Source organism: Stomoxys calcitrans, chromosome 5, assembly GCF_963082655.1.
Source record: "Stomoxys calcitrans chromosome 5, idStoCalc2.1, whole genome shotgun sequence".
NCBI classification, from domain to species: Eukaryota; Metazoa; Arthropoda; class Insecta; order Diptera; family Muscidae; genus Stomoxys; species Stomoxys calcitrans.
The window spans coordinates 100,545,769-100,569,172 of NC_081556.1; the positions used below are offsets into that span (position 1 = coordinate 100,545,769).

At 39.4% G+C, this 23,404-nt stretch overlaps 1 protein-coding gene across 10 annotated transcripts in view; it reads left to right on the forward strand.

Annotated features, from left to right (window-relative positions):
• LOC106087756 (arginine kinase) overlaps window positions 1-23,404 on the forward strand; it is a 159,395-nt gene that overhangs the window by 36,847 nt on the left and 99,144 nt on the right. For all 10 annotated transcript variants that reach the window (XM_059369207.1, XM_013252897.2, XM_013252901.2 and 7 more), the window contains exon 2: window positions 6,188-6,789. In XM_059369207.1, coding sequence (XP_059225190.1) covers window positions 6,729-6,789 — 61 coding nt within the window. In that variant the 5' untranslated portion in view covers window positions 6,188-6,728. The remainder of the gene's footprint in view (window positions 1-6,187; window positions 6,790-23,404) is intronic.

Below are 23,404 nucleotides of genomic sequence, written 5' to 3' on the forward strand. Positions count from 1 at the left end.
TTGACGTTCCATTCATCGCCATATGTCATCATCGTAGGAGAGTGAAGGCATGATCGTACAACGTGTTGTTGTAGACACATACTTGCATTTGGAAGTTCCGATCCTTAGCAGGCTGCCTTGGGAAGCAAGATAAGTTCTGTGTGTAGGTCCCATCTCTGGAGGTATGAAATCAGTCGGTCACTGGAACTGCTGGACGAGTTTACGTTTATCTGCCTGAAAGGCCATACACTCGTCCAATGGAAGGCTGAAGTCATCCGATAAGTTCGAGGTTCCATTTTCCACGACACAATGTTCGACGCTCAATCATCCCTATAGGGATTTAGTGGCGCATATCTTAAAATTTCTTCCCACGAACTAAGAAGAAACGACGGTGAGGTTGACGTTCCATTCATCGCATATGTCACCATCGTAGGGGTGTGAAGGCATGATCGTACAATCGTTCACAAATCGGAATGTTCTTGTAGACACATACTTGCATTGGGAAGTTGCGATCCCTAGCAGGCTGCCTTGGGGAAGCAAGATAAGTTCTGTGTGTAGGTCCCATCTCTGGGGGTATGAAATCAGTCGGTCACTGGAACTGCTGGACGAGTGTACGAAATATCACCTCAATTGAAATTCCGATATTCAATCTTAAATGAAAAGTATTTTAGTATTAAGAGCGCACAACAAGTAGATTACTGGCTAAGGTGTATGTCCATTGTGGCATAGGGCGGATTAATATCCGCACCCTCTTTTCAACCTAACCTAACCTTTGAAAAGTTCAGCAGCGTTCAGAGCTTTGAACTCGAGGATGGTTGGGTCTGAATGCGTGGTGGATTGTATAGTCCTTGAAAAATCTTTACACTTAGGACAAATATGAACTGAGTTTAAGGACAAATTTCAAGGGAAGGCGACGAATAAGCTAGAAAGGGATGGTCTTTGGTTATTGGCTCGGTTGTAAATTTTTCGTACCTTTAATTTTTCGAACTACTAAACTTGTTAAAGGCGATGCCCAATGCGAATGCGGGGTTGACAAGAGACTCTATATACTAATGCCGGATTGACAATAATCGCGGGCATGATATCCGATAGAAATGGATAGAGGATCGGTTTCCTTTCGGAAGGAGCTCTGAGCACTCCAAAAAGGCTTAGAACCATGTACTGCACTATATGTCCTATGGCAGCGCGCGTGAGAATCCCTCAAATTTGTTACACTTGGTTTGTTCCCGGTATTAGGAGAACAGATTCTCGATTTGGAGATGCATTACTTCTTCAATGTAGTTGATCCGGCACATATATCATTAAGTGGTCTCCTCTAATATTTTGAGGAGACCCCTTAACGTATAGGACAAAACTTGTTAGGGATAAACAAAGGGATAACCATCGCTGAAAATTTTTCTGGTGTTCATGCTGGGGTTTAAACGCAGGCGTTCTGCGTCACAGCCGGACATGCTAAACTCTGCGCCATGGTGCACTCACTTTCGACCCTAAAAACCGTATATATTTTTGATTGACGTAAAACTCCAAGACGATCTAGCCATGCCCGTCCGACCGTCTATTCTTCTTCTGTCCGGCTGTTTGTGGTTATTACGCTACAGTCTTTAAAAATGAATTCCATAGGTAAGTTCGGAGATGGACTACATCGTACTATATCTGGATATGGCCCCACATAAACCGATCTCCCGATTTAGAGTCTTAGGCCCATTGAAGCCGCATTTAGTAAAAAGCAAGTAAACGCATGGTAAGTTCGGCCGGGCCGGGCCTCCTCCATGAATCTTATTTGCCAAGTTCTTTGAATTACTTTTTCAAATATATATGAGCTTTATAAGTTATTGACCGCTATGGACCGTACAAGTCATAGAAAAATATCACCTCGAAAATTTCAGGCAAATTGAATAATAATTGCGCCCTCAAGAGGCTCAGAAAGTCAAATTGGGAGATCGGTTTATATGGCAGTTATATAAGGTTATGAACCGATTTGGATGATATATGTCACAGTTTTTGGAAGTCATACCATATGCAAAATTTCAGCTAAATATGATAAGAATTGCGCTGTCTAGGACTCAAGAAGGCAGCTTCATCAGGATATGAACTGAATTGGATCAAACACATTTGTTACCGAAACGATATGTGTAAAATTTCAGCCAAATCGGAAAAGAGCAGCGCCCTCTAGAAGCTCAAGAAGTCTAATCGAGAGATTGGTTTACATGGCGGCTATATCAGGTCATAGACAGATTTGACTTTCGGAGTTGTTGAAAGTCATACCAAAACCACATATGCAAAATTTCAACCAAATTAGATAACAAATGCGCCCTCTAGAGGCTCAAGATGACAAACCGGTAGATTGGTTTATATGACAGCTATATCAGGTTATATGGCCGATTTGAACCATACTTAGTACAGTTGTTGAAAGCCATAACAAAACGTGTCATGCAAAATTGCTGCCAAATCGGATAGGAATTGCGCCCTCTAGAGGCTCAAGAAGTCAAGATTCAAGATCAGTTTATATGACAGCTATATCAAAACATGAACCGATATGTCCCCTTTTACAATCCCAACTGACCTACACAAATAAGAAGTATTCTTGCTGAATTTCAAGCGGCTGGCTTTACTCCTTCGAAAGTTTGCTTGCTTTCGACAGACAGATAGACGGACGGACATGGCTAGATCGACTTAAAATGTCATGACGATCAAGAATATGTATACCTTATGAGGTCTTGGACGAATATTTCGAGAAGTTACAAACAGAAAGAGGAAATTAGTACACCCCCATCCTATGGTGAAGGTGAAAAAGTTAAGTATTAGAGTTGTCTTAAGATCCTCGATATCCATATCGAATCGAACAATGTCTTGATATAGACCGATCCACCGATTTAAGGTATAAGGTCTATTTGTGACTCATCTGAGGCCTATGGTCTAAGGGTGAGTTGTCTTAAGATTCTCGATATCCGTATCTAATACGCTCCAAATCGGACAATGTCATGATATAGACCGATCTCCCGATTTAAGTCTAAGGCCCATAGAAGCCACATTTATTAACACTCTCGATATTCAAATATGGTCCAAATCGGACAATGACTTTATATATAGAAGTCGCATGTTTTACCCGATTTTGTTTAAATTTGTCACAGTGAGTTGTCTTGTCTTGTCTTGAGTTTGTCACAGTGAATATGGTTCAAATCGGGCAATATCTTGTTGTACCCCCATATAGGTCGATCGTCCGATTTATGGTCGACTGCCCAAAGATGCTGCATTTTTTATCCGATTTCGTTGAAATTTCTCACAGTGAATTGTGATCTTTATACCCTCGATATCCTTATCGAATTCGTTCTAAATCGGACAATGCGTTGATATACTGACCGGTCTCCCGAATAAAGGTCTAAGGCCCATAGAAGTCGCAATTTATTACCTGATTTCGCTGAAATTTGCCACAGTGAGTTGTCTTGGGCCTATTAACGTTCGATTGAATATGGTGCAAATCAAAATATTCTTGATATAGCTCCCATATAGAACCATGTCCTGATTTAAGGTCTAAGGACCAAAGAAACCAAATGAAACTTGGCACAGTGAGTTGTCTATATTCATATCATATTTATTCATATCAAATATGGTACCAATCAAAGAACAATGTCTTGATATACCCCACACATAGAACTATCTCCCGTAAAAAGGTCTAAGATCCATAGAAGGCGCATCTATTACCCGATTTCGCTGAAATCGGTAAATATCTTGATATCGCTCCCATACAGACCGATCTTCCTATTTAGGGTCTAAGGCTCATTAAAGTCGCATTTATTACCCGATTTTGCTGAAATTTGGCATTATGAGATGTCTTAGATACACGATATCCGTGTCGAAAATGGTCCAAATCGAGCAATGTCGTAATACCCCACACATAGACCTACTTCCCGATTAAAGTGAGGTAGGTCTCTGTGTGGGTTATATCACGGTATATGTGTGTGAAATCGGTCAATATCTTGATATCGCTCCTATATTGACGGATCTCCCGATTAAAGGTCTAAGGCGGGTCTAATGAGTTGTATTAGACCCGCGATATCGAATCGAATATGGTATAAATTGGACAATGTCTTGATATAGATCGATTTAACGGATCTGGGGTCTTGACGTACACGTAGTGTTTTGATATCACTTCCAACTACTGTGTTAAGTATGATTCAAACCGGTTCATAATCTTGTATAGCTGCCATATAAACCGATCTGGGATCTTGACTTCTTGAGCCTCTAGAGGGCGCAATTATCATCCGATTTGGCAGAAATTTTGTTCAGCGGCTTCTCTCATGACCTTCAACATACATGTCGAATATGGTCTCAATCGATTAATAGCTTGATACTGCTCCCATATAAACCTATCTCCCGATTTTGCTTTTTGAGCGCCTATAAGGCGCAATTATTATCCGAATAAACTGAAATATTACACGATGACTTTTACAATGTTCAGCATTCATTTATGGTCCGAATCGGACTATTACTTGATATAGCTCCATGCTTATGCTATAACAGTTCTTATTCAATATTCTTTGTTTGCCTAAAAAGAGATACCGCGCATAGAACTCGACAAATGCAATCTATGGTGGAGGGTATATAAGATTCGGCGCGGCCGAATGTAGCACACTCTTACTTGTTATTACTTCATAAGTCACCCTTCATATGTCATCCTTTAGCAAACAATTTTTTCCACCAGCATATTTACTAAAAAATGCTGATTTTGAAACCATTTTTTACCGAAAGGGGTATTTTGGGGATTTTTGTAAAAAAATCGGGGAGAATTAATTTTTAGTTTCTTAAGGACTTTTTTATCTTCTAAACTCAAACAGGAAGTACTAAAATATCTGTATTCATTTTTCCAAAAAAAAAAAAAAAAAAAGAAATTTGAAAATCGGACCACAAATGAAGATTTGGCAGCCCGAACACTTTTTCGAAATACCGAGGCGACCATTTTAAGGGGCCGCCAAAAGGCATTCAGGCAGCCTAGGGCCTTGACATTTTGCACACAAAAAATGTTTTGCACCTAACTATGTTTGTAGCCTCAACAGAAAATTTACTAAAAAATGCTGATTTTGAACCATTTTTGCCCGAAAGGGGAATTTTGGGGATTTTTGTAAAAAAATCGGGAAATTTAATTTTTACTTTTTTAAATACACTTTTATCTGCAAAACTCAAAATTCGTTTTTCCAAAAAAAGAAATTTGAAAATCGGACCACAAATGAAGATTTGCCAGCCCGAACAATTTTTCGAAATACCGAGGTGACTAATTTTAGGGGCCGGCGAAAAGGCACCCGGGCAACCTAAGACTTTGAAATTTTGCACGCACCTCACCTCTAACCATTTCTAACACCTCAGCTCTAACCATTTCAAATTTCTAGGATATATCTCTACCCTATCCCACACGAAATATATTTTACAAGTTTTCTTCGATTTTCTCCCACTGTGCGACGTCCGTGTTGTGTTTGTCCTAAATCGGACTATATGGAGAGCTCACCATATAGGTGAGTTTACTTGGAATGGAGGCCACCTTAGCGCAGAGGTTAGCATGTCCGCCTATGACGCTGAACGCCTGGGTTCGAATCCTGGCCAAATCATCAGGAAAAAAATGTTTAGCGGTGGTTCTCCCCTCCTAATTCTGGCAACATTTGTAAGGTACTATGCCATGTAAAACTTCTCTCCAAAGAGGTGTCGCACTGCGGCACGTCGTTCGGACTCGGCTATAAAAAAGAGGCCTCTTATCATTGAGCTTAAACTTGAGTCGGACTGCACTCATTGATGTGTGAGATGTTTGCCCCTGTTGCTTAGTGGAATGTTAATGGGCAAAATTTTCAATTTTACTCAGAATTCAGTTTTGGCATATCAATGCCAGATGCATTATGTCGATCGAGAATTGGCATACTTTATATGGTCTTAGATCAATACTTCTTAGTGTTACAACAGGGGTAATGAAGGTATCAACACAATCAATTTCTTGTTCTATGGTTGTGTGTTGCTGTAGGTCTTAGCTTCAGCTTATCTGCAGTCTAAAGAATATTGACTTACAACGGAAACGGAAACGGAAATTTATCTCTTTTTTGCGATATCATCAAAGGAAATGCCTCATATTCATTATTGTTGTGGGCGTTAAATGCACCATGAGCGTGTGTATGCCACTTAACGTCATTACAGCAAACAAATATTTATTATTGAAATTTTCCAACAGGATAGTGACAAAATAAATGTGGAGAATGTGAAAAAATATAAAGTTTTACTACGACTGCAAATAAACAAATGAAAAAAAAAAAAAATAAATGGGCTGTAGTCAAAACTAAGTGGAAAACCTACTCAAAACTTCTTCATAACATGCATTGACAAATTAGTTTTGGACACGATTTTAAAATGAGGTGAACGGAGTTACACACGCCAAGATAAATGGACTTTCAGCAAAAAGGATAGAAAGAAAGACATACAGTGAATAATATAAATCAGTTTTGTAAAGATAACAAAGGTGAAAAAAAAATAGCGCGAGTGTTGAGAAAATTCCAAAAATTCTCCACCATAAAACATTTGTCATACAAGCGCTAACAGTTGGTATTCGCAGTCGGTTTGTTGTCAACGCTACTAACGCCACCGCTTTGTGTCCTTTTCACCGATGAGAATTGTAAAACGAAAATCGAACCATAGAACACTACTAGCCTTGATGACATCGCTGTACGTGACTAAATAATTAGAGGGAATTGTTTTCCAACAATTATATATTGAAAATGCCCCCTAAACGTCGACGTCGATTTCAAGGCCTTTATTATCATTCGTCACCGCCAAAAGGTAAGTGAAGACCATTTTGTTGATATTTTTAGAATTTATGCATACAGAGAAAAAAAAAAAAAAAAAAAACTAAAAATAGTAATTATTATCTGGGAAAGACAATGGGTGCAATGAAGGACCTGAAAATGTGCCACGAAGCAAGAGGAATAGAAAACAAGTAAAAGCGTGCTAAGTTCGGCCGGGCCGAATCATATAAACCCTCCACCATTGATTGCATTTGTCGAGTTCTATGCGCGGTATCTCTTTTTAGACAAACATAGAATATTGAATAAGAACTGTTATGCTATTGGAGCTAGATCAAGTTATAGTCCGATTCGGACCATAAATGAATGCTGAACATTGTAGAAGTCATTGTGTTATCAGTTCATTCGGATAAGAATTGCGCCTTGTAAGGGCTCAAGAAGCAAAATCGGGAGCTAGGTTTATATGGGAGCTGTATCAAGCTATGGATCGATTCAGACCATATGAGACACGTATGTTGAAGGTCATGAGAGAAGCCGTTGTACAAAATTTCACCCAAATCGGATAAGAATTGCGCGCTCTAGAGGTTCAAGAAGTCAAGATCCCACATCGGTTTATATGGCAGCTATATCAGGCTCTATACCGATTTACGCCATACAGAGCACAGTTATTGGAAGTCATAACAAAACACCTCGTGCAAAATTTCAGCCAAATCGGATGAGAATAGAGCCTTCTAGAGGTTCAAGAAGTCAAGATCCCAGATCGGTTATATGGCAGCAATATCAGGTTCTATACCGATTTACGCCATACTAAGCACAGTTATTGGAAGTCATAACAAAACACCTCTTGCAAAATTTCAGCCCAATCGGATGAGAATTGCGCGCTCTATTGGCTCAAGAAGTCAAGATCCAAGATCGGTTGCTATATCAGGTAATGGACCGATTTGCGCCACACTTAGCACAGTTGTTTAAAGTGATACCAAAACACGTGCAAAATTTCAGTCAAATCGGAACAGAATTGCACCCTCTAGAAGCTCAGGAAGTGAAGACCCAAGATCGATTTATATGCAAAATGGCAGCAATATGATATGGCAGCAATATCAAAACATTGACCGATTAAAACCACACTTAGCGTAGTTGTTTCAAGTGTTACCAAAAAACTACGCTCAAAATTTCAGTTAAATCGGATGAGAATTGTGCTCTCTATTGGCTCAAGAAGTCAAGACCCAAGATCGGTTCATATGGCAGCTATATAAAAACATGGACCGATGTAAACCATACTTAGCGTAGTTGTTGAAAGTGATACCAAAACGCTATGTTCAAAATTTCATTTAAATCGGACGAGTATTACGACATATACAGGCTCAAGAAGTCAAGACCCAAGATCGGTTTATATGGCGGCTATATCAAAACATGGACCGATTTGGCCCATTTACAATACCAACCTACCTACACTAATAAAAAGTATTTGTGCAAAATTTCAAGCAGCTAGCTTTACTACTTCGAAAGTTATCGTGCTTTCGACAGAAAGACGGACGGACGGACATGGCTAGATCGGCTTAAAATGACATGACGATCAAAAATATATATACTTTATGGGGTCTCAGACGCATATTTCGAGGTGTTACAAACAGACTAACGAAATTAATATACCCCCATCCTATGGTGGAGGATATAAAAAGCGTGCTTAGTTCGGCCTTCCTGTATCGTATAAACAATCCACCATGGATCGCATTTGTCGAGTTATTTGCCCGGTATCTCTTTTTAAGCAAATTAAGGATTATGAATAAGAATTGTCCATGGTTAGGCTAGGTTTAAGTGACAGTCTGCCATCAGACTCACTTAGACGTTTTCGTCCACTGTGATACCACAGAACAGAAGAAGGAAGATGCCTTCTAGTACCTACCGTTGAACCATTCAAATAGCTTTAAAACCTCAATAACTTGCGAATGTTCATATCTGCTAAATCAGACAAGTTCTCAAAGAAATTAAAACCTAAAGTGAAAGTCCTTCTGACTGCTAGGGCGGGATACACACACAACAGGTGTTATATAGTCTCTTCTCCTTCGATGTCCTCACAGCTTCTGTAAAAGTCGTTGCTGGCAACATTCAGTCTGTCAGCGACCTGTCATGTCAGACCTCTTCAAGACTAGATTAGGCCCCATATTGTAGTTTGGGAATACTCACAGCCCCTCTCTTTGTGACCATCTATCATTCGTTTCCCTCCGCGCCAGGATTCGTTTTGAGCCTTTCTCAGCTCGCCCATACATTTTCTTAGCTCAGCCTTGTTCTTGTGACTTTTGCTCTGTTGAAGAGTTTTCTGCAGACCTTCCTTAGACCAACCAGACCTGGGGTCCACCATGACGGTCGTTATTTGCCTCTTTACTGCGCACTAAGACATGCTGACACAAGGAAGATACCTTCTTTTTCCTACCGTTGAACCATCCAGATCGCTTTAAAAAGCCCAATAACTTGCGAATGTTCACTTCCGCTAAATCAGACAAGTTTTCAAAGAAATGAGAACCTAAAGTGGAACTCCTTCTGACTGCTAGAGCGAAACATACACACAGAAGGTGTTCTATAGTCTCTTCTTCTTCTTCGACGTCCTCACAGCTTCTGCAAAAGTCGTTGCTGGCAACCTTCAGTCTGCCAGCATGTTTTCCGATTAGACAGTGATCTGTCATGACGGACACAAATACTGAGACGTCTGTTCTAGCCACTGACAGCAACGCAGTAGACCTATTCAACACTAGATTAGGCCACATAGTTTTGGAATACTCACAGCCCCTCTCTTTGTGATCATCTATTATTCGCTGTCCTCCACGCCTGGTCCTGAAAACTTAGCTTACATGTCACTAGAGGCATACCCATAGATTCCAGTATCCCTGGAATGTGTAGGATAGTTCCAAGTCTCGCAAGCTTGTCCTCTTTACAATTCCTGGGGATATCTCTGAGGCCCGGCACCCAGAAGAGGTGAATTTTGAACTGTTCAGTCATCTCGTTGAGAGATCTGCGACAGTCGAGGGCGGTTTTTCTGTTCAGAAATACATTTTCCAAGGATTTAATACTGGCCTGGTTGTCTGAGAAGATATTTATGCTAATCGTCGTAATGACATTATATCTTAGGCATTCCACCACTTCCTTAATTGCAAAGATCTCCGCTTGATACGCACTGCAGTGGTCGGGTAAACTTTTCGATGTGACCAGTTCTAGATCTTTAGAGTACACCCCAAAGCCCACCTGGTCGTTTAGTTTGGAACCATTCGTATAGAAGTCTATGTAACTTCTGTTACCAGGGATACCGTAGATCCAATCGGTTCTGTCAGGAGTAGTGGTACAGTACTTTTATCAAAAAGCGGCTCAGGTAGGGTGTAATCCACACTGCCTGGAACATCGGATATTGTGTAAAGGATAACACAATGTCCGTAGACGCCACGTGACCAATGAGAAAGTAAGGGAGCTTTCTCACGGTAGTGGCCGCTACAATTTGTCTAGCCGCAATGTCCAGAGGAATAAGACGTAGCATTAAAGTCAGTACATCAGATGGTGTCTTCCTCATTGCGGCTGTGATGCACAAACAAGCCATCCCTTGGATCCGGTTGAGTATTGTAGGAGGACTTTTGAAGCTCCGTTGACCAGACCACAACACCATATAGCATTATAGGTTTGACAACTACAGTATATACCCAATGCATGACACGCGGTCTAAACCCCAAACTTTTGCCAATGCCTCTCTTGCAGGTGGTAGGGGCAAGAGTTGCCTTTCTTGCCCTTTCCAAAATGTTGGATTTGAAGCTCAAGTTGCTGTCCAGCAAAACACATAGGTATTTTGCGCTTTCTCTAAATGAAACATTCTCTCCACCCAAGGAGACAGGTTCCACGGTAGGTAACTTGTATCCCCTGCTGAAAAGAACTACTACTGTCTTGAACGGATTTATACCTAGAGCACTTTCGGTAGACCACTTCGGTGTTTCACGTAGAGCTTCCTGAAGTATATCTCTTAGAGTGCTAGGAAACCTTCCCATAACCGCAATTGCCACATCATCAGCATACCTTTTTCTTCCAGAGCCAATAATATATTGTTAATGCTTATGTTCCAAAGTAGAAGAGACAGTACACCTCCTTTAGAAGTTCCTCTGTTGACCCATCTTTTTAGATCCACAGATCCCAAGCCTGCCGTAATGCATCTTTTAGTAAGTAAGTTATTAATAAACATTCTTACGGTAGAGTTGATGCCTAGAAACTCCAATTCCTTCATGATTGACTTCGATTTTACATTATTGAATGTAGCATTTCAATGTCAAGAAATGCTACCATTGTATATTCCTTGACAGCGAGAGAACCCTCTATGTAGCCGACTAGGCCGTGAAGGGTTGTTTCAGTGGATTTGCCTTTACTTTATGCATGCTGCCGCTGCGACAGGCGATCTCCAGGGATCTTTGCCCTAAGATATATTTCCATCAGAGTCATCAGGATAAAGGATGACAGACTAATAGGACGAAAATTTTTCGCCTTCGTGTGGTAGGGTTTTCCTTCTTTCGGAATGAAAATGACCTTCGTGTCCCTCCATCCCACAGGTACATATGACATTCTATTACAAGCAGAGTACATCTCCTTAAGCCAGGGAACCAGTCTATCAGCCACAGCTTGTAATTTAACCGGTGATACATCATCAGGACCTGGCGACTTAAAGGAGTCGAAACTTCTTATCGCCCAAAGGATTTTCGGCTCAGACACAATTTCCCTAATAGCCTCCGACGAAAGCATACCGGTGACAAACTCTTCTGGCGCCATGTTGTCAGTTGGAGAATTTCCAGGGAAATGTGTATCAAGAGAGTAGTTCTAGTATTTCCTCACTAGACATTGTTCATACATTCTCTGACTTCTGAATATATCCCACTGTAATAGGTCTCGAGGACCGAATCTTCCTTTGCCTAGAGGCCTTAGATGTATCCTCCACGGAGCTGCAGAATTCTACCCAGGGATTGTTCTGAGCTTTTCTCAGCTAGCCCTTCTATTTTCTTAGCTCAGCTTTATAGACGTCCCAATTGTGTGGTGCTCTTGTGGTTTTTGCTTTGTTGAAGAGTTTTCTGCAGTCCTTTCTTAGACCAACCTGCTCTGGGGTCCACCATTGCGGACGCCGTTTGCCCCTTGGCGTGGCACTAGGGCATGCTGACACAACTGGGTCATTCAGGTCCTTCGTGATCCGCTTGGCCACTATGTCTATATCCTCCCTAGTTTCCACTTCCTTTTCTGGTCTAGAAGGGATGGACGTGCAGAGTTTGTGCCGAAATTTATCCCAATCCTCCTTTCTTCTGTTTAGCCGGGGGACTATTTCTGCAGTATTTTCTCCAAGGCTGAAGTCAATACAACGATGATCAGAGAATCTGTGGTAATCCAACACTTCACAGTCGCATATCCTTCCACTTATATCTTCCGATACATAGGTAATGTCTGGTACCAACTGTCTGTTCCTGGTAATAAAGGTCGGTTTATCCCCTTTATTACAAATCACCAGTTTGCAACTTACAATATATTCGATAAGCAGCTCACCCTTTGCGTCGACATTCAAACTTCCCCAAATCTGGTGATGTGCGTTAGCATCACTTCCTACAATGGGGCTGTTCTTCCCTACAGAAGCGGCTACAACCAGCGACTTTAGGTTTGAAGGCGGCATCTCTGAATCGTGTGCCATATATAGAGGAGGCCAGCCAGTAATGAGACTTATTTCAAGTCTGTCTACTACTAAACCTTCAGTGCTTAGCGACGGAAGAAGAGAAACATTTAGACCACTCTTTGCAAGAATGAATCGGTTTATTAGTGTAGGTCGGTTGGGATTGTAAATGGGCCATATCGATCCATGTTTTGATATAGCTGCCATATAAACCGATCTTGGATCTTGACTCTTGAGCCACTAGAGGGCGCAATTCTTATCCTATTGGAATGAAATTTTGCACGACGTGTTTTGTTATGACTTTCAACAACTGTGCTAAGTATGGTTCAAATCGGCCCATAACCTGATATAGCTGCCATATAAATCGATATGCGGTCTTGACTTCTTGAGCCTCTAGAGGGCGCAATTCCTATCAGATTGGAATGAAATTTTACATGACGTGTTTCGCTATGACTTCCAACAACTGTGCTAAGTATGGTTCAAATCGGTTCATAACCTGATATAGCTGCCATATAAATCGATATTGGGTCTTGACTTCTTGAGCATCTACAGGGAGCAATTCATATCCGATTTTGCTGAAATTTTGCATGAGATGTTTTGTTATGACTTCCAACATCTGTGCTAAGTATGGTTCAAATCGGTCCATAACCTGATATAGCTGTCATATAAACCGATCTTGGGTCTTGACTTCTTGAGTCTATCAGATTGGAATGAAATTTTACATGACGTGTTTCGCTATGACTTCCAACAACTGTGCTAAGTATGGTTCAAATCGGTCCATAACCTGATATAGCTGCCATATAAACCGATCTTGGGTCTTGACTTCTTGAGCCTCTAGAGGGCGCAATTCCTATCAGATTGGAATGAAATTTTGCATGACGTGTTTCGCTATGACTTCCAAGAACTGTGCTAAGTATGTTTCAAATCGGTCCATAACCTTATATAGCTGCCATATAAACCGATCTTGGGTCTTTACTTCTTGAGCCGCTAGAGGGCGCAATTCTTATCCGATTGGAATGAAATTTTGCAAGACGTGTGCTGTTATGACTTCCAACAACTGTGCTAAGAATAGTTCAAATCGCTCCATGTTTTGATATAGCTGTCATATAAACCGATCTTGGATCTTGACTTCTTGAGCCACTAGAGGGCCTATTATCCTATTTAGCTGAAATTTAGCATGACGTGTTTTGTTATGACTTCCAAAAACTGTGCTAAGAATAGTACAAATCGGTCCATAACCTGATAAAGCTGCCATATAAACGGTCATGGGGTCTTGACTTCTTGAGCCACTAGAGGGCGCAATTATTATCAGATTTAGCAGAAATTTTGCATAAGGTGTTTTGTTATGACTTTCAACAAGTGTGCCAAATATGGTCGAAACCGATCTGGGGTCTTGACTTCTTGAGCCACTAGAGGGCGCAATTATTATCCGATTTTGCTGAAATTTTGAATGACGTATTTTATTATGACTTTCGACAACTGTGCTAAATGTGGTTCACATAGGTTCATAACCCGATATAGTTGCCGTATAAATCGATCTGGGGTCTTGACTTCTTGAGCCTCTATAGAGAGCAATTCATAACCAATTTTGCATGACGTGGTTTGTTTAGACTTCCAACAACTGTGCTAAGTATGGTTCAAATCGGTCCATATGGTTCAAATCGGTCCATAGCTGCCATATAAATCGATCTGGGGTCTTGACTTCTTAAGCCACTAGAGGGCGCAATTATTATCCGATTCAGCTGAAATTTTGCATGAGGTGTTTTGTTATGACTTTCATAAACTGTGCCAAATATGGTTGAAATCGGTTCATAACTTGATATAGCTGCCTTATAAACCGATCTGGGATGTTGACTTCTTGAGCCTCTATAGTACGCTAAATCTTATCCGATTTGGCTGAAATTTTGTACAACGGCTTCTCCCATGACCTTTAACATACGTGTCGAATATGGTTTGAATCGGTTTAAAACCTAATACAGCTCCCCTATAAACCGATCTGCAGATTTTACTTCTTCAGACCCTAAAGGTCGTAATTCTTACTAGATTTGGCTTAAATTTTACAAAATGATTTCTACTATGGTCTCCAATATTCAATTCAATTATGGTCCGAAATTAACAATAACTTGATACTGATGCAATAATATAGCAATTGTTTCCTTTTTATACCCTCCACCATAAGATGGGGGGTATACTAATTTCGTCATTCTGTTTGTAACTACTCGAAATATTCGTCTGAGACCCCATAAAGTATATATATTCTTGATCGTCGTGACATTTATGTGTGTGAAGATAAATTCCGAATTTAACTAGTAGAGACACAAACCACTGACTTAACAGTTCTCTGTTACTGCCATTAGCAGAACACTGTTAAGGAACTTTGTAGGCAATTAATTAATTTAAATAAAGTATTTGTTCATAAAAATTACATTTCAAACACACAAAAAACCAAAAAAAGATCTAGAAAATAATAAGGTGATCCAACATTAAAATTTAGTTCCCTCAATAACCGCAAGGTGTACTAACAAGATAAAGAAAATTATAAAATTGATTGATCCACTGTGCACAAATGGAAAATAGTAAGGCGACAAGACCGGCATCAAACGACAGCTAGGGAAGCCTAGTTTCTCATACATATGCTCACATTTTCCAAATAATCGTCTAAATAACGAATTTTAGGCAAAAACTTGAAAAAATTACCCAAAAAACTAAAAAAGTAAATTTTGCGTGAACCACTGTGTGAAAACGGAAAATAGTAAGGCGATGAGACCGGCATCAAACGACAGCTAGCGAAGCCTAGTTTCTTATACATATGCAAACATTTTCCAAATAATCGTCTAACTATCGAATTTTAGGCAAAAACTTGAAAAAATTACCCAAAAAACTGAAAAAGTAAATTTTGCGTGAACCACTGTGCGAAAACGGAAAATAGTAAGGCGATGAGACCGGCATCAAACGACAGCTAGGGAAGCCTACTTTCTCATACATATGCCCACATTTTCCAAATAATCGTCCACCTATCGAATTTTAGGCAAAAACTTGAAAAAATTACCCAAAAAACTGAAAAAGTAAATTTTGCGTGAACCACTGTGCGAAAACGGAAAATAGTAAGGCGATGAGACCGGCATCAAACAACAGCTAGGAAAGCCTAGTTTCTCATACACATGCTCACATTTTCCAAATAATCGTCTAACTATCGAATTTTAGGCAAAAACTTGAAAAAATTACCCAAAAAACTGAAAAAGTAAATTTTGCGTGAACCACTGTGCGAAAACGGAAAATAGTAAGGCGATGAGACCGGCATCAAACGACAGCTAGGGAAGCCTACTTTCTCATACATATGCCCACATTTTCCAAATAATCGTCCACCTATCGAATTTTAGGCAAAAACTTGAAAAAATTACCCAAAAAACTGAAAAAGTAAATTTTGCGTGAACCACTGTGCGAAAACGGAAAATAGTAAGGCGATAAGACCGGCATCAAACGACAGCTAGGGAAGCCTAGTTTCTCATACATATGCAAACATTTTCCAAATAATCGTCTAACTATCGAATTTTAGGCAAAAACTTGAAAAAATTACCCAAAAAACTGAAAAAGTAAATTTTGCGTGAACCACTGTGCGAAAACGGAAAATAGTAAGGCGATGAGACCGGCATCAAACGACAGCTAGGGAAGCCTAGTTTCTCATACACATGCTCACATTTTCCAAATAATCGTCTAACTATCGAATTTTAGGCAAAAACTTGAAAAAATTACCCAAAAAACTGAAAAAGTAAATTTTGCGTGAACCACTGTGGGAAAACGGAAAATAGTAAGGCGATGAGACCGGCATCAAACGACAGCTAGCGAAGCCTAGTTTCTCATACATATGCTCACATTTTCCAAATAATCGTCTAACTATCGAATTTTAGGCAAAAACTTGAAAAAATTACCCAAATGACTCGATAAGCAAATTTTGGGTGAACCACTGTGCGAAAACGGAAAATAGTAAGGCGATAAGACCATCAAACGACAGCTAGCGAGGCCTAGTTTCTCATACATATGCCCACATTTTCCAAATAATCGTCTAAATATCGAATTTTAGCCAAAAACTTGAAAAAATTACCCAAAAAACTGAAAAAGTAAATTTTGCGTGAACCACTGTGCGAGAACGGAAAATAGTAAGGCGATGAGACCGGCATCAAACGACAGCTAGGGAAGCCTACTTTCTCATACATATGCCCACATTTTCCAAATAATCGTCCACCTATCGAATTTTAGGCAAAAACTTGAAAAAATTACCCAAAAAACTGAAAAAGTAAATTTTGCGTGAACCACTGTGCGAAAACGGAAAATAGTAAGGCGATAAGACCGGCATCAAACGACAGCTAGGGAAGCCTAGTTTCTCATACATATGCAAACATTTTCCAAATAATCGTCTAACTATCGAATTTTAGGCAAAAACTTGAAAAAATTACCCAAAAAACTGAAAAAGTAAATTTTGCGTGAACCACTGTGCGAAAACGGAAAATAGTAAGGCGATGAGACCGGCATCAAACGACAGCTAGGGAAGCCTAGTTTCTCATACACATGCTCACATTTTCCAAATAATCGTCTAACTATCGAATTTTAGGCAAAAACTTGAAAAAATTACCCAAAAAACTGAAAAAGTAAATTTTGCGTGAACCACTGTGGGAAAACGGAAAATAGTAAGGCGATGAGACCGGCATCAAACGACAGCTAGCGAAGCCTAGTTTCTCATACATATGCTCACATTTTCCAAATAATCGTCTAACTATCGAATTTTAGGCAAAAACTTGAAAAAATTACCCAAATGACTCGATAAGCAAATTTTGGGTGAACCACTGTGCGAAAACGGAAAATAGTAAGGCGATAAGACCATCAAACGACAGCTAGCGAGGCCTAGTTTCTCATACATATGCCCACATTTTCCAAATAATCGTCTAAATATCGAATTTTAGCCAAAAACTTGAAAAAATTACCCAAAAAACTGAAAAAGTAAATTTTGCGTGAACCACTGTGCGAGAACGGAAAATAGTAAGGCGATGAGACCGGCATCAAACGACAGCTAGGGAAGCCTAGTTTCTCATACATATGCCCACATTTTCCAAATAATCGTCCAACTATCGAATTTTAGGCAAAAACTTGAAAAAATTACCCAAAAAACTAAAAAAGTAAATTTTGCGTGAACCACTGTGTGAAAAGGGAAAATAGTAAGGCGATGAGACCGGCATCAAACGACAGCTAGCGAAGCCTAGTTTCTCATACATATGCAAACATTTTCCAAATAATCGTTCAACTATCGAATTTTAGGCAAAAACTTGAAAAAATTACCCAAAAAACTGAAAAAGTAAATTTTGGGTGAACCACTGTGAGAAAACGGAAAATAGTAAGGCGATGAGACCGGCATCAAACGACAGCTAGGGAAGCCTAGTTTCTCATACATATGCCCACATTTTCCAAATAATCGTCCAACTATCGAATTTTAGGCAAAAACTTGAAAAAATTACCCAAAAAACTGAAAAAGTAAATTTTGGGTGAACCACTGTGAGAAAACGGAAAATAGTAAGGCGATGAGACCGGCATCAAACGACAGCTAGGGAAGCCTAGTTTCCTATACATATGCAAGCATTTTCCAAATAATCGTTCAACTATCGAATTTTAGGCAAAAACTTGAAAAAATTACCCAAAAAACTGAAAAAGTAAATTTTGGGTGAACCACTGTGAGAAAACGGAAAATAGTAAGGCGATGAGACCGGCATCAAACGACAGCTAGGGAAGCCTAGTTTCTCATACATATGCCCACATTTTCCAAATAATCGTCCAACTATCGAATTTTAGGCAAAAACTTGAAAAAATTACCCAAAAAACTAAAAAAGTAAATTTTGCGTGAACCACTGTGTGAAAACGGAAAATAGTAAGGCGATGAGACCGGCATCAAACGACAGCTAGCGAAGCCTAGTTTCTCATACATATGCAAACATTTTCCAAATAATCGTCTAACTATCGAATTTTAGGCAAAAACTTGAAAAAATTACCCAAAAACTGAAAAAGTAAATTTTGCGTGAACCACTGTGCGAGTACGGAAAATAGTAAGGCGATGAGACCGGCATCAAACGACAGCTAGGGAAGCCTAGTTTCTTATACATATGCAAACATTTTCCAAATAATCGTCTAACTATCGAATTTTAGGCAAAAACTTGAAAAAATTACCCAAAAAACTGAAAAAGTAAATTTTGCGTGAACCACTGTGCGAAAACGGAAAATAGTAAGGCGATGAGACCGGCATCAAACGACAGCTAGGGAAGCCTACTTTCTCATACATATGCCCACATTTTCCAAATAATCGTCCACCTATCGAATTTTAGGCAAAAACTTGAAAAAATTACCCAAAAAACTGAAAAAGTAAATTTTGCGTGAACCACTGTGGGAAAACGGAAAATAGTAAGGCGATGAGACCGGCATCAAACGACAGCTAGGAAAGCCTAGTTTCCTATACATATGCAAACATTTTCCAAATAATCGTCTAACTATCGAATTTTAGGCAAAAACTTGAAAAAATTACCCAAATGACTCGATAAGCTAATTTTGGGTGAACCACTGTGCGAAAACGGAAAATAGTAAGGCGATGAGACCGGCATCAAACGACAGCTAGGGAAGCCTACTTTCTCATACATATGCCCACATTTTCCAAATAATCGTCCACCTATCGAATTTTAGGCAAAAACTTGAAAAAATTACCCAAAAAACTGAAAAAGTAAATTTTGCGTGAACCATTGTGGGAAAACGGAAAATAGTAAGGCGATGAGACCGGCATCAAACGACAGCTAGCGAAGGCTAGTTTCTCATACATATGCTCACATTTTCCAAATAATCGTCTAGTTATCGAATTTTAGGCAAAAACTTGAAAAAATTAACCAAAAAACTGAAAAAGTAAATTTTGCGTGAACCACTGTGCGAAAACGGAAAATAGTAATGCGATGAGACCGGCATCAAACGACAGCTAGGGAAGCCTAGTTTTCTTCAGCAGATGGAATCGAATGCCAAGTATGTGGTCGCCAAACGTGCAATGGCTGTCAGCAACACTATTCCAAATTAAGTAATCCAAAATCCTTTCATGTACACTTTGTGAAAATCCTCATGAAAAACAATAAAATAATTGGTTCACGCAAGCTTGACTTTTCGAGTATTTTGGGTAATTTTTTCAAGTTTTTGCCTAAAATTCGATAGTTAGACGATTATTTGGAAAATGTGAGCATGTGTATGAGAAACTAGGCTTCCCTAGCTGTCGTTTGATGCCGGTCTCATCGCCTTACTATTTTCCGTTTTCGCACAGTGGTTCACGCAAAATTTACTTTTTCAGTTTTTTGGGTAATTTTTTCAAGTTTTTGCCTAAAATTCGATAGTTAGACGATTATTTGGAAAATGTTTGCATATGTATGAGAAACTAGGCTTCCCTAGCTGTCGTTTGATGCCGGTCTTATCGCCTTACTATTTTCCGTTTTCGCACAGTGGTTCACGCAAAATTTACTTTTTCAGTTTTTTGGGTAATTTTTTCAAGTTTTTGGCTAAAATTCGATATTTAGACGATTATTTGGAAAATGTGGGCATATGTATGAGAAACTAGGCTTCCCGAGCTGTCGTTTGATGCCGGTCTCATCGCCTTACTATTTTCCGTTCTCGCACAGTGGTTCACGCAAAATTTACTTTTTCAGTTTTTTGGGTAATTTTTTCAAGTTTTTGGCTAAAATTCGATATTTAGACGATTATTTGGAAAATGTGGGCATATGTATGAGAAACTAGGCTTCGCTAGCTGTCGTTTGATGCCGGTCTCATCGCCTTACTATTTTCCGTTTTCGCACAGTGGTTCACCCAAAATTTGCTTATCGAGTCATTTGGGTAATTTTTTCAAGTTTTTGCCTAAAATTCGATAGTTAGACGATTATTTGGAAAATGTGAGCATATGTATGAGAAACTAGGCTTCGCTAGCTGTCGTTTGATGCCGGTCTCATCGCCTTACTATTTTCCGTTTTCCCACAGTGGTTCACGCAAAATTTACTTTTTCAGGTTTTTGGGTAATTTTTTCAAGTTTTTGCCTAAAATTCGATAGTTAGACGATTATTTGGAAAATGTGAGCATGTGTATGAGAAACTAGGCTTCCCTAGCTGTCGTTTGATGCCGGTCTCATCGCCTTACTATTTTCCGTTTTCGCACAGTGGTTCACGCAAAATTTACTTTTTCAGTTTTTTGGGTAATTTTTTCAAGTTTTTGCCTAAAATTCGATAGTTAGACGATTATTTGGAAAATGTTTGCATATGTATGAGAAACTAGGCTTCCCTAGCTGTCGTTTGATGCCGGTCTTATCGCCTTACTATTTTCCGTTTTCGCACAGTGGTTCACGCAAAATTTACTTTTTCAGTTTTTTGGGTAATTTTTTCAAGTTTTTGGCTAAAATTCGATATTTAGACGATTATTTGGAAAATGTGGGCATATGTATGAGAAACTAGGCTTCCCGAGCTGTCGTTTGATGCCGGTCTCATCGCCTTACTATTTTCCGTTCTCGCACAGTGGTTCACGCAAAATTTACTTTTTCAGTTTTTTGGGTAATTTTTTCAAGTTTTTGGCTAAAATTCGATATTTAGACGATTATTTGGAAAATGTGGGCATATGTATGAGAAACGAGGCCTCGCTAGCTGTCGTTTGATGGTCTTATCGCCTTACTATTTTCCGTTTTCGCACAGTGGTTCACCCAAAATTTGCTTATCGAGTCATTTGGGTAATTTTTTCAAGTTTTTGCCTAAAATTCGATAGTTAGACGATTATTTGGAAAATGTGAGCATATGTATGAGAAACTAGGCTAGCTGTCGTTTGATACTGGTCTCATCGCCTTACTATTTTCCGTTTTCCCACAGTGGTTCACGCAAAATTTACTTTTTCAGTTTTTTTGGGTAATTTTTTCAAGTTTTTGCCTAAAATTCGATAGTTAGACGATTATTTGGAAAATGTTTGCATATGTGTAGGAAACTAGGCTTCCCTAGCTGTCGTTTGATGCCGGTCTCATCGCCTTACTATTTTCCGTTTTCCCACAATGGTTCACCCAAAATTTACTTTTTCAGTTTTTTGGGTAATTTTTTCAAGTTTTTGCCTAAAATTCGATAGTTGGACGATTATTTGGAAAATGTGGGCATATGTATGAGAAACTAGGCTTCGCTAGCTGTCGTTTGATACCGGTCTTATCGCCTTACTATTTTCCGTTCTCGCACAGTGGTTCACGCAAAATTTACTTTTTCAGTTTTTTTAAGTAATTTTTCAAGTTTTTGCCTAAAATTCGATAGTTGGACGATTATTTGGAAAATGTGGGCATATGTATGAGAAACTAGGCTTCGCTAGCTGTCGTTTGATGCCGGTCTTATCGCCTTACTATTTTCCGTTTTCGCACAGTGGTTCACCCAAAATTAGCTTATCGAGTCATTTGGGTAATTTTTTCAAGTTTTTGCCTAAAATTCGATAGTTAGACTATTATTTGGAAAATGTGGGCATATGTATGAGAAACTAGGCTTCCCTAGCTGTCGTTTGATGCCGGTCTCGTCGCCTTACTATTTTCCATTTGTGCACAGTGGATCAATGAATTTTACAATCTTCTTTATCTTGTTAGTACACCTTGCGGTTATTGAGGAAACTAAATTTTAATGTTGGATCACCGTATTATTTTCTAGATCTTTTTTTTGGTTTTTGTGTGTTTGAAATTTAATTTTTATGAACAAATACTTTTTTTTAAATTAATTAATTGCCTACAAAGTTCCTTAACAGTGTTCTGCTAATGGCGGTAACAGAGGACTGTTAAGTCAGTGGTTTGTGTCTCCACTAGTTAAATTCGGAATTTATCTTCACTCACATGTGACATTTTATGTCGATCTAGCCATGTCCGTCCGTCTGTCCGTCCGTCCGTCCGTCTGTCCGTCCGTCCGTCCGTCCGTCCGTCCGTCCGTCTGTCTGTCGAAAGCACGCTAACTTCCGAAGGAGTAAAGCTAGCCGCTTGAAATTTTGCACAAATACTTCTTATTAGTGTAGGTCGGTTGGTATTGTAAATGGGCTATATCGGTCCATGTTTTGATATAGCTGCCATATAAACCGATCTTGGGTCTTGACTTCTTGAGCCTGTAGAGTGCGCAATTCTTATCCGATTGGAAAGAAATTTTGCATGACGTGTTTTGCCATGATATCCAACAACTGTGCCAAGTATGGTTCAAATCGGTCCATAACCTGATATAGCTGCCATATAAACCGATCTTGGGTCTTGACTTCTTGAGCCTCTAGAGTGCGCAATTCTTATCCGATTGGAATGGAATTTCGCACGACGAGTTTTGTTATGATACCCAACAACTGTGCCAAGTATGGTTCAAATCGGTCCATAACCTGATATAGCTACCATATCAACCGATCTTGGGTCTTGACTTCTTGACCCTCTAGAGGGCACAATTCTTATCCGATTTGAATGAATTTTTGCACGAAGTATTTCGTTATGATATCCAACAACTGTGCCAAGTACGGTTCAAATCGGTTCATAACCTGATATAGCTACCATATCAACCGATCTTGGGTCTTGACTTCTTGACCCTCTAGAGGGCACAATTCTTATCCGATTTGAATGAATTTTTGCACGAAGTATTTCGTTATGATATCCAACAACTGTGCCAAGTACGGTTCAAATCGGTTCATAACCTGATATAGCTGTCATATAAACAGATCTGGGGATTTGATCTCTTGAGCTTCTAGAGGGCGCAATTCCTATCCGATTTGGCTGAAATTTTGCATGATGTATTTTATTTTTACTTTCAACAACTGTGTCAAATAAGGTTCAAATCGGTTCATAACCTGATATAGCTGCCATATAAACCGATCTGGGATCTTGACTTCTTGACCTCTAGAGGTCGCAATTATTATCCGATATGCCTGAAATTTTGTACGATGGATCCTCTCATGG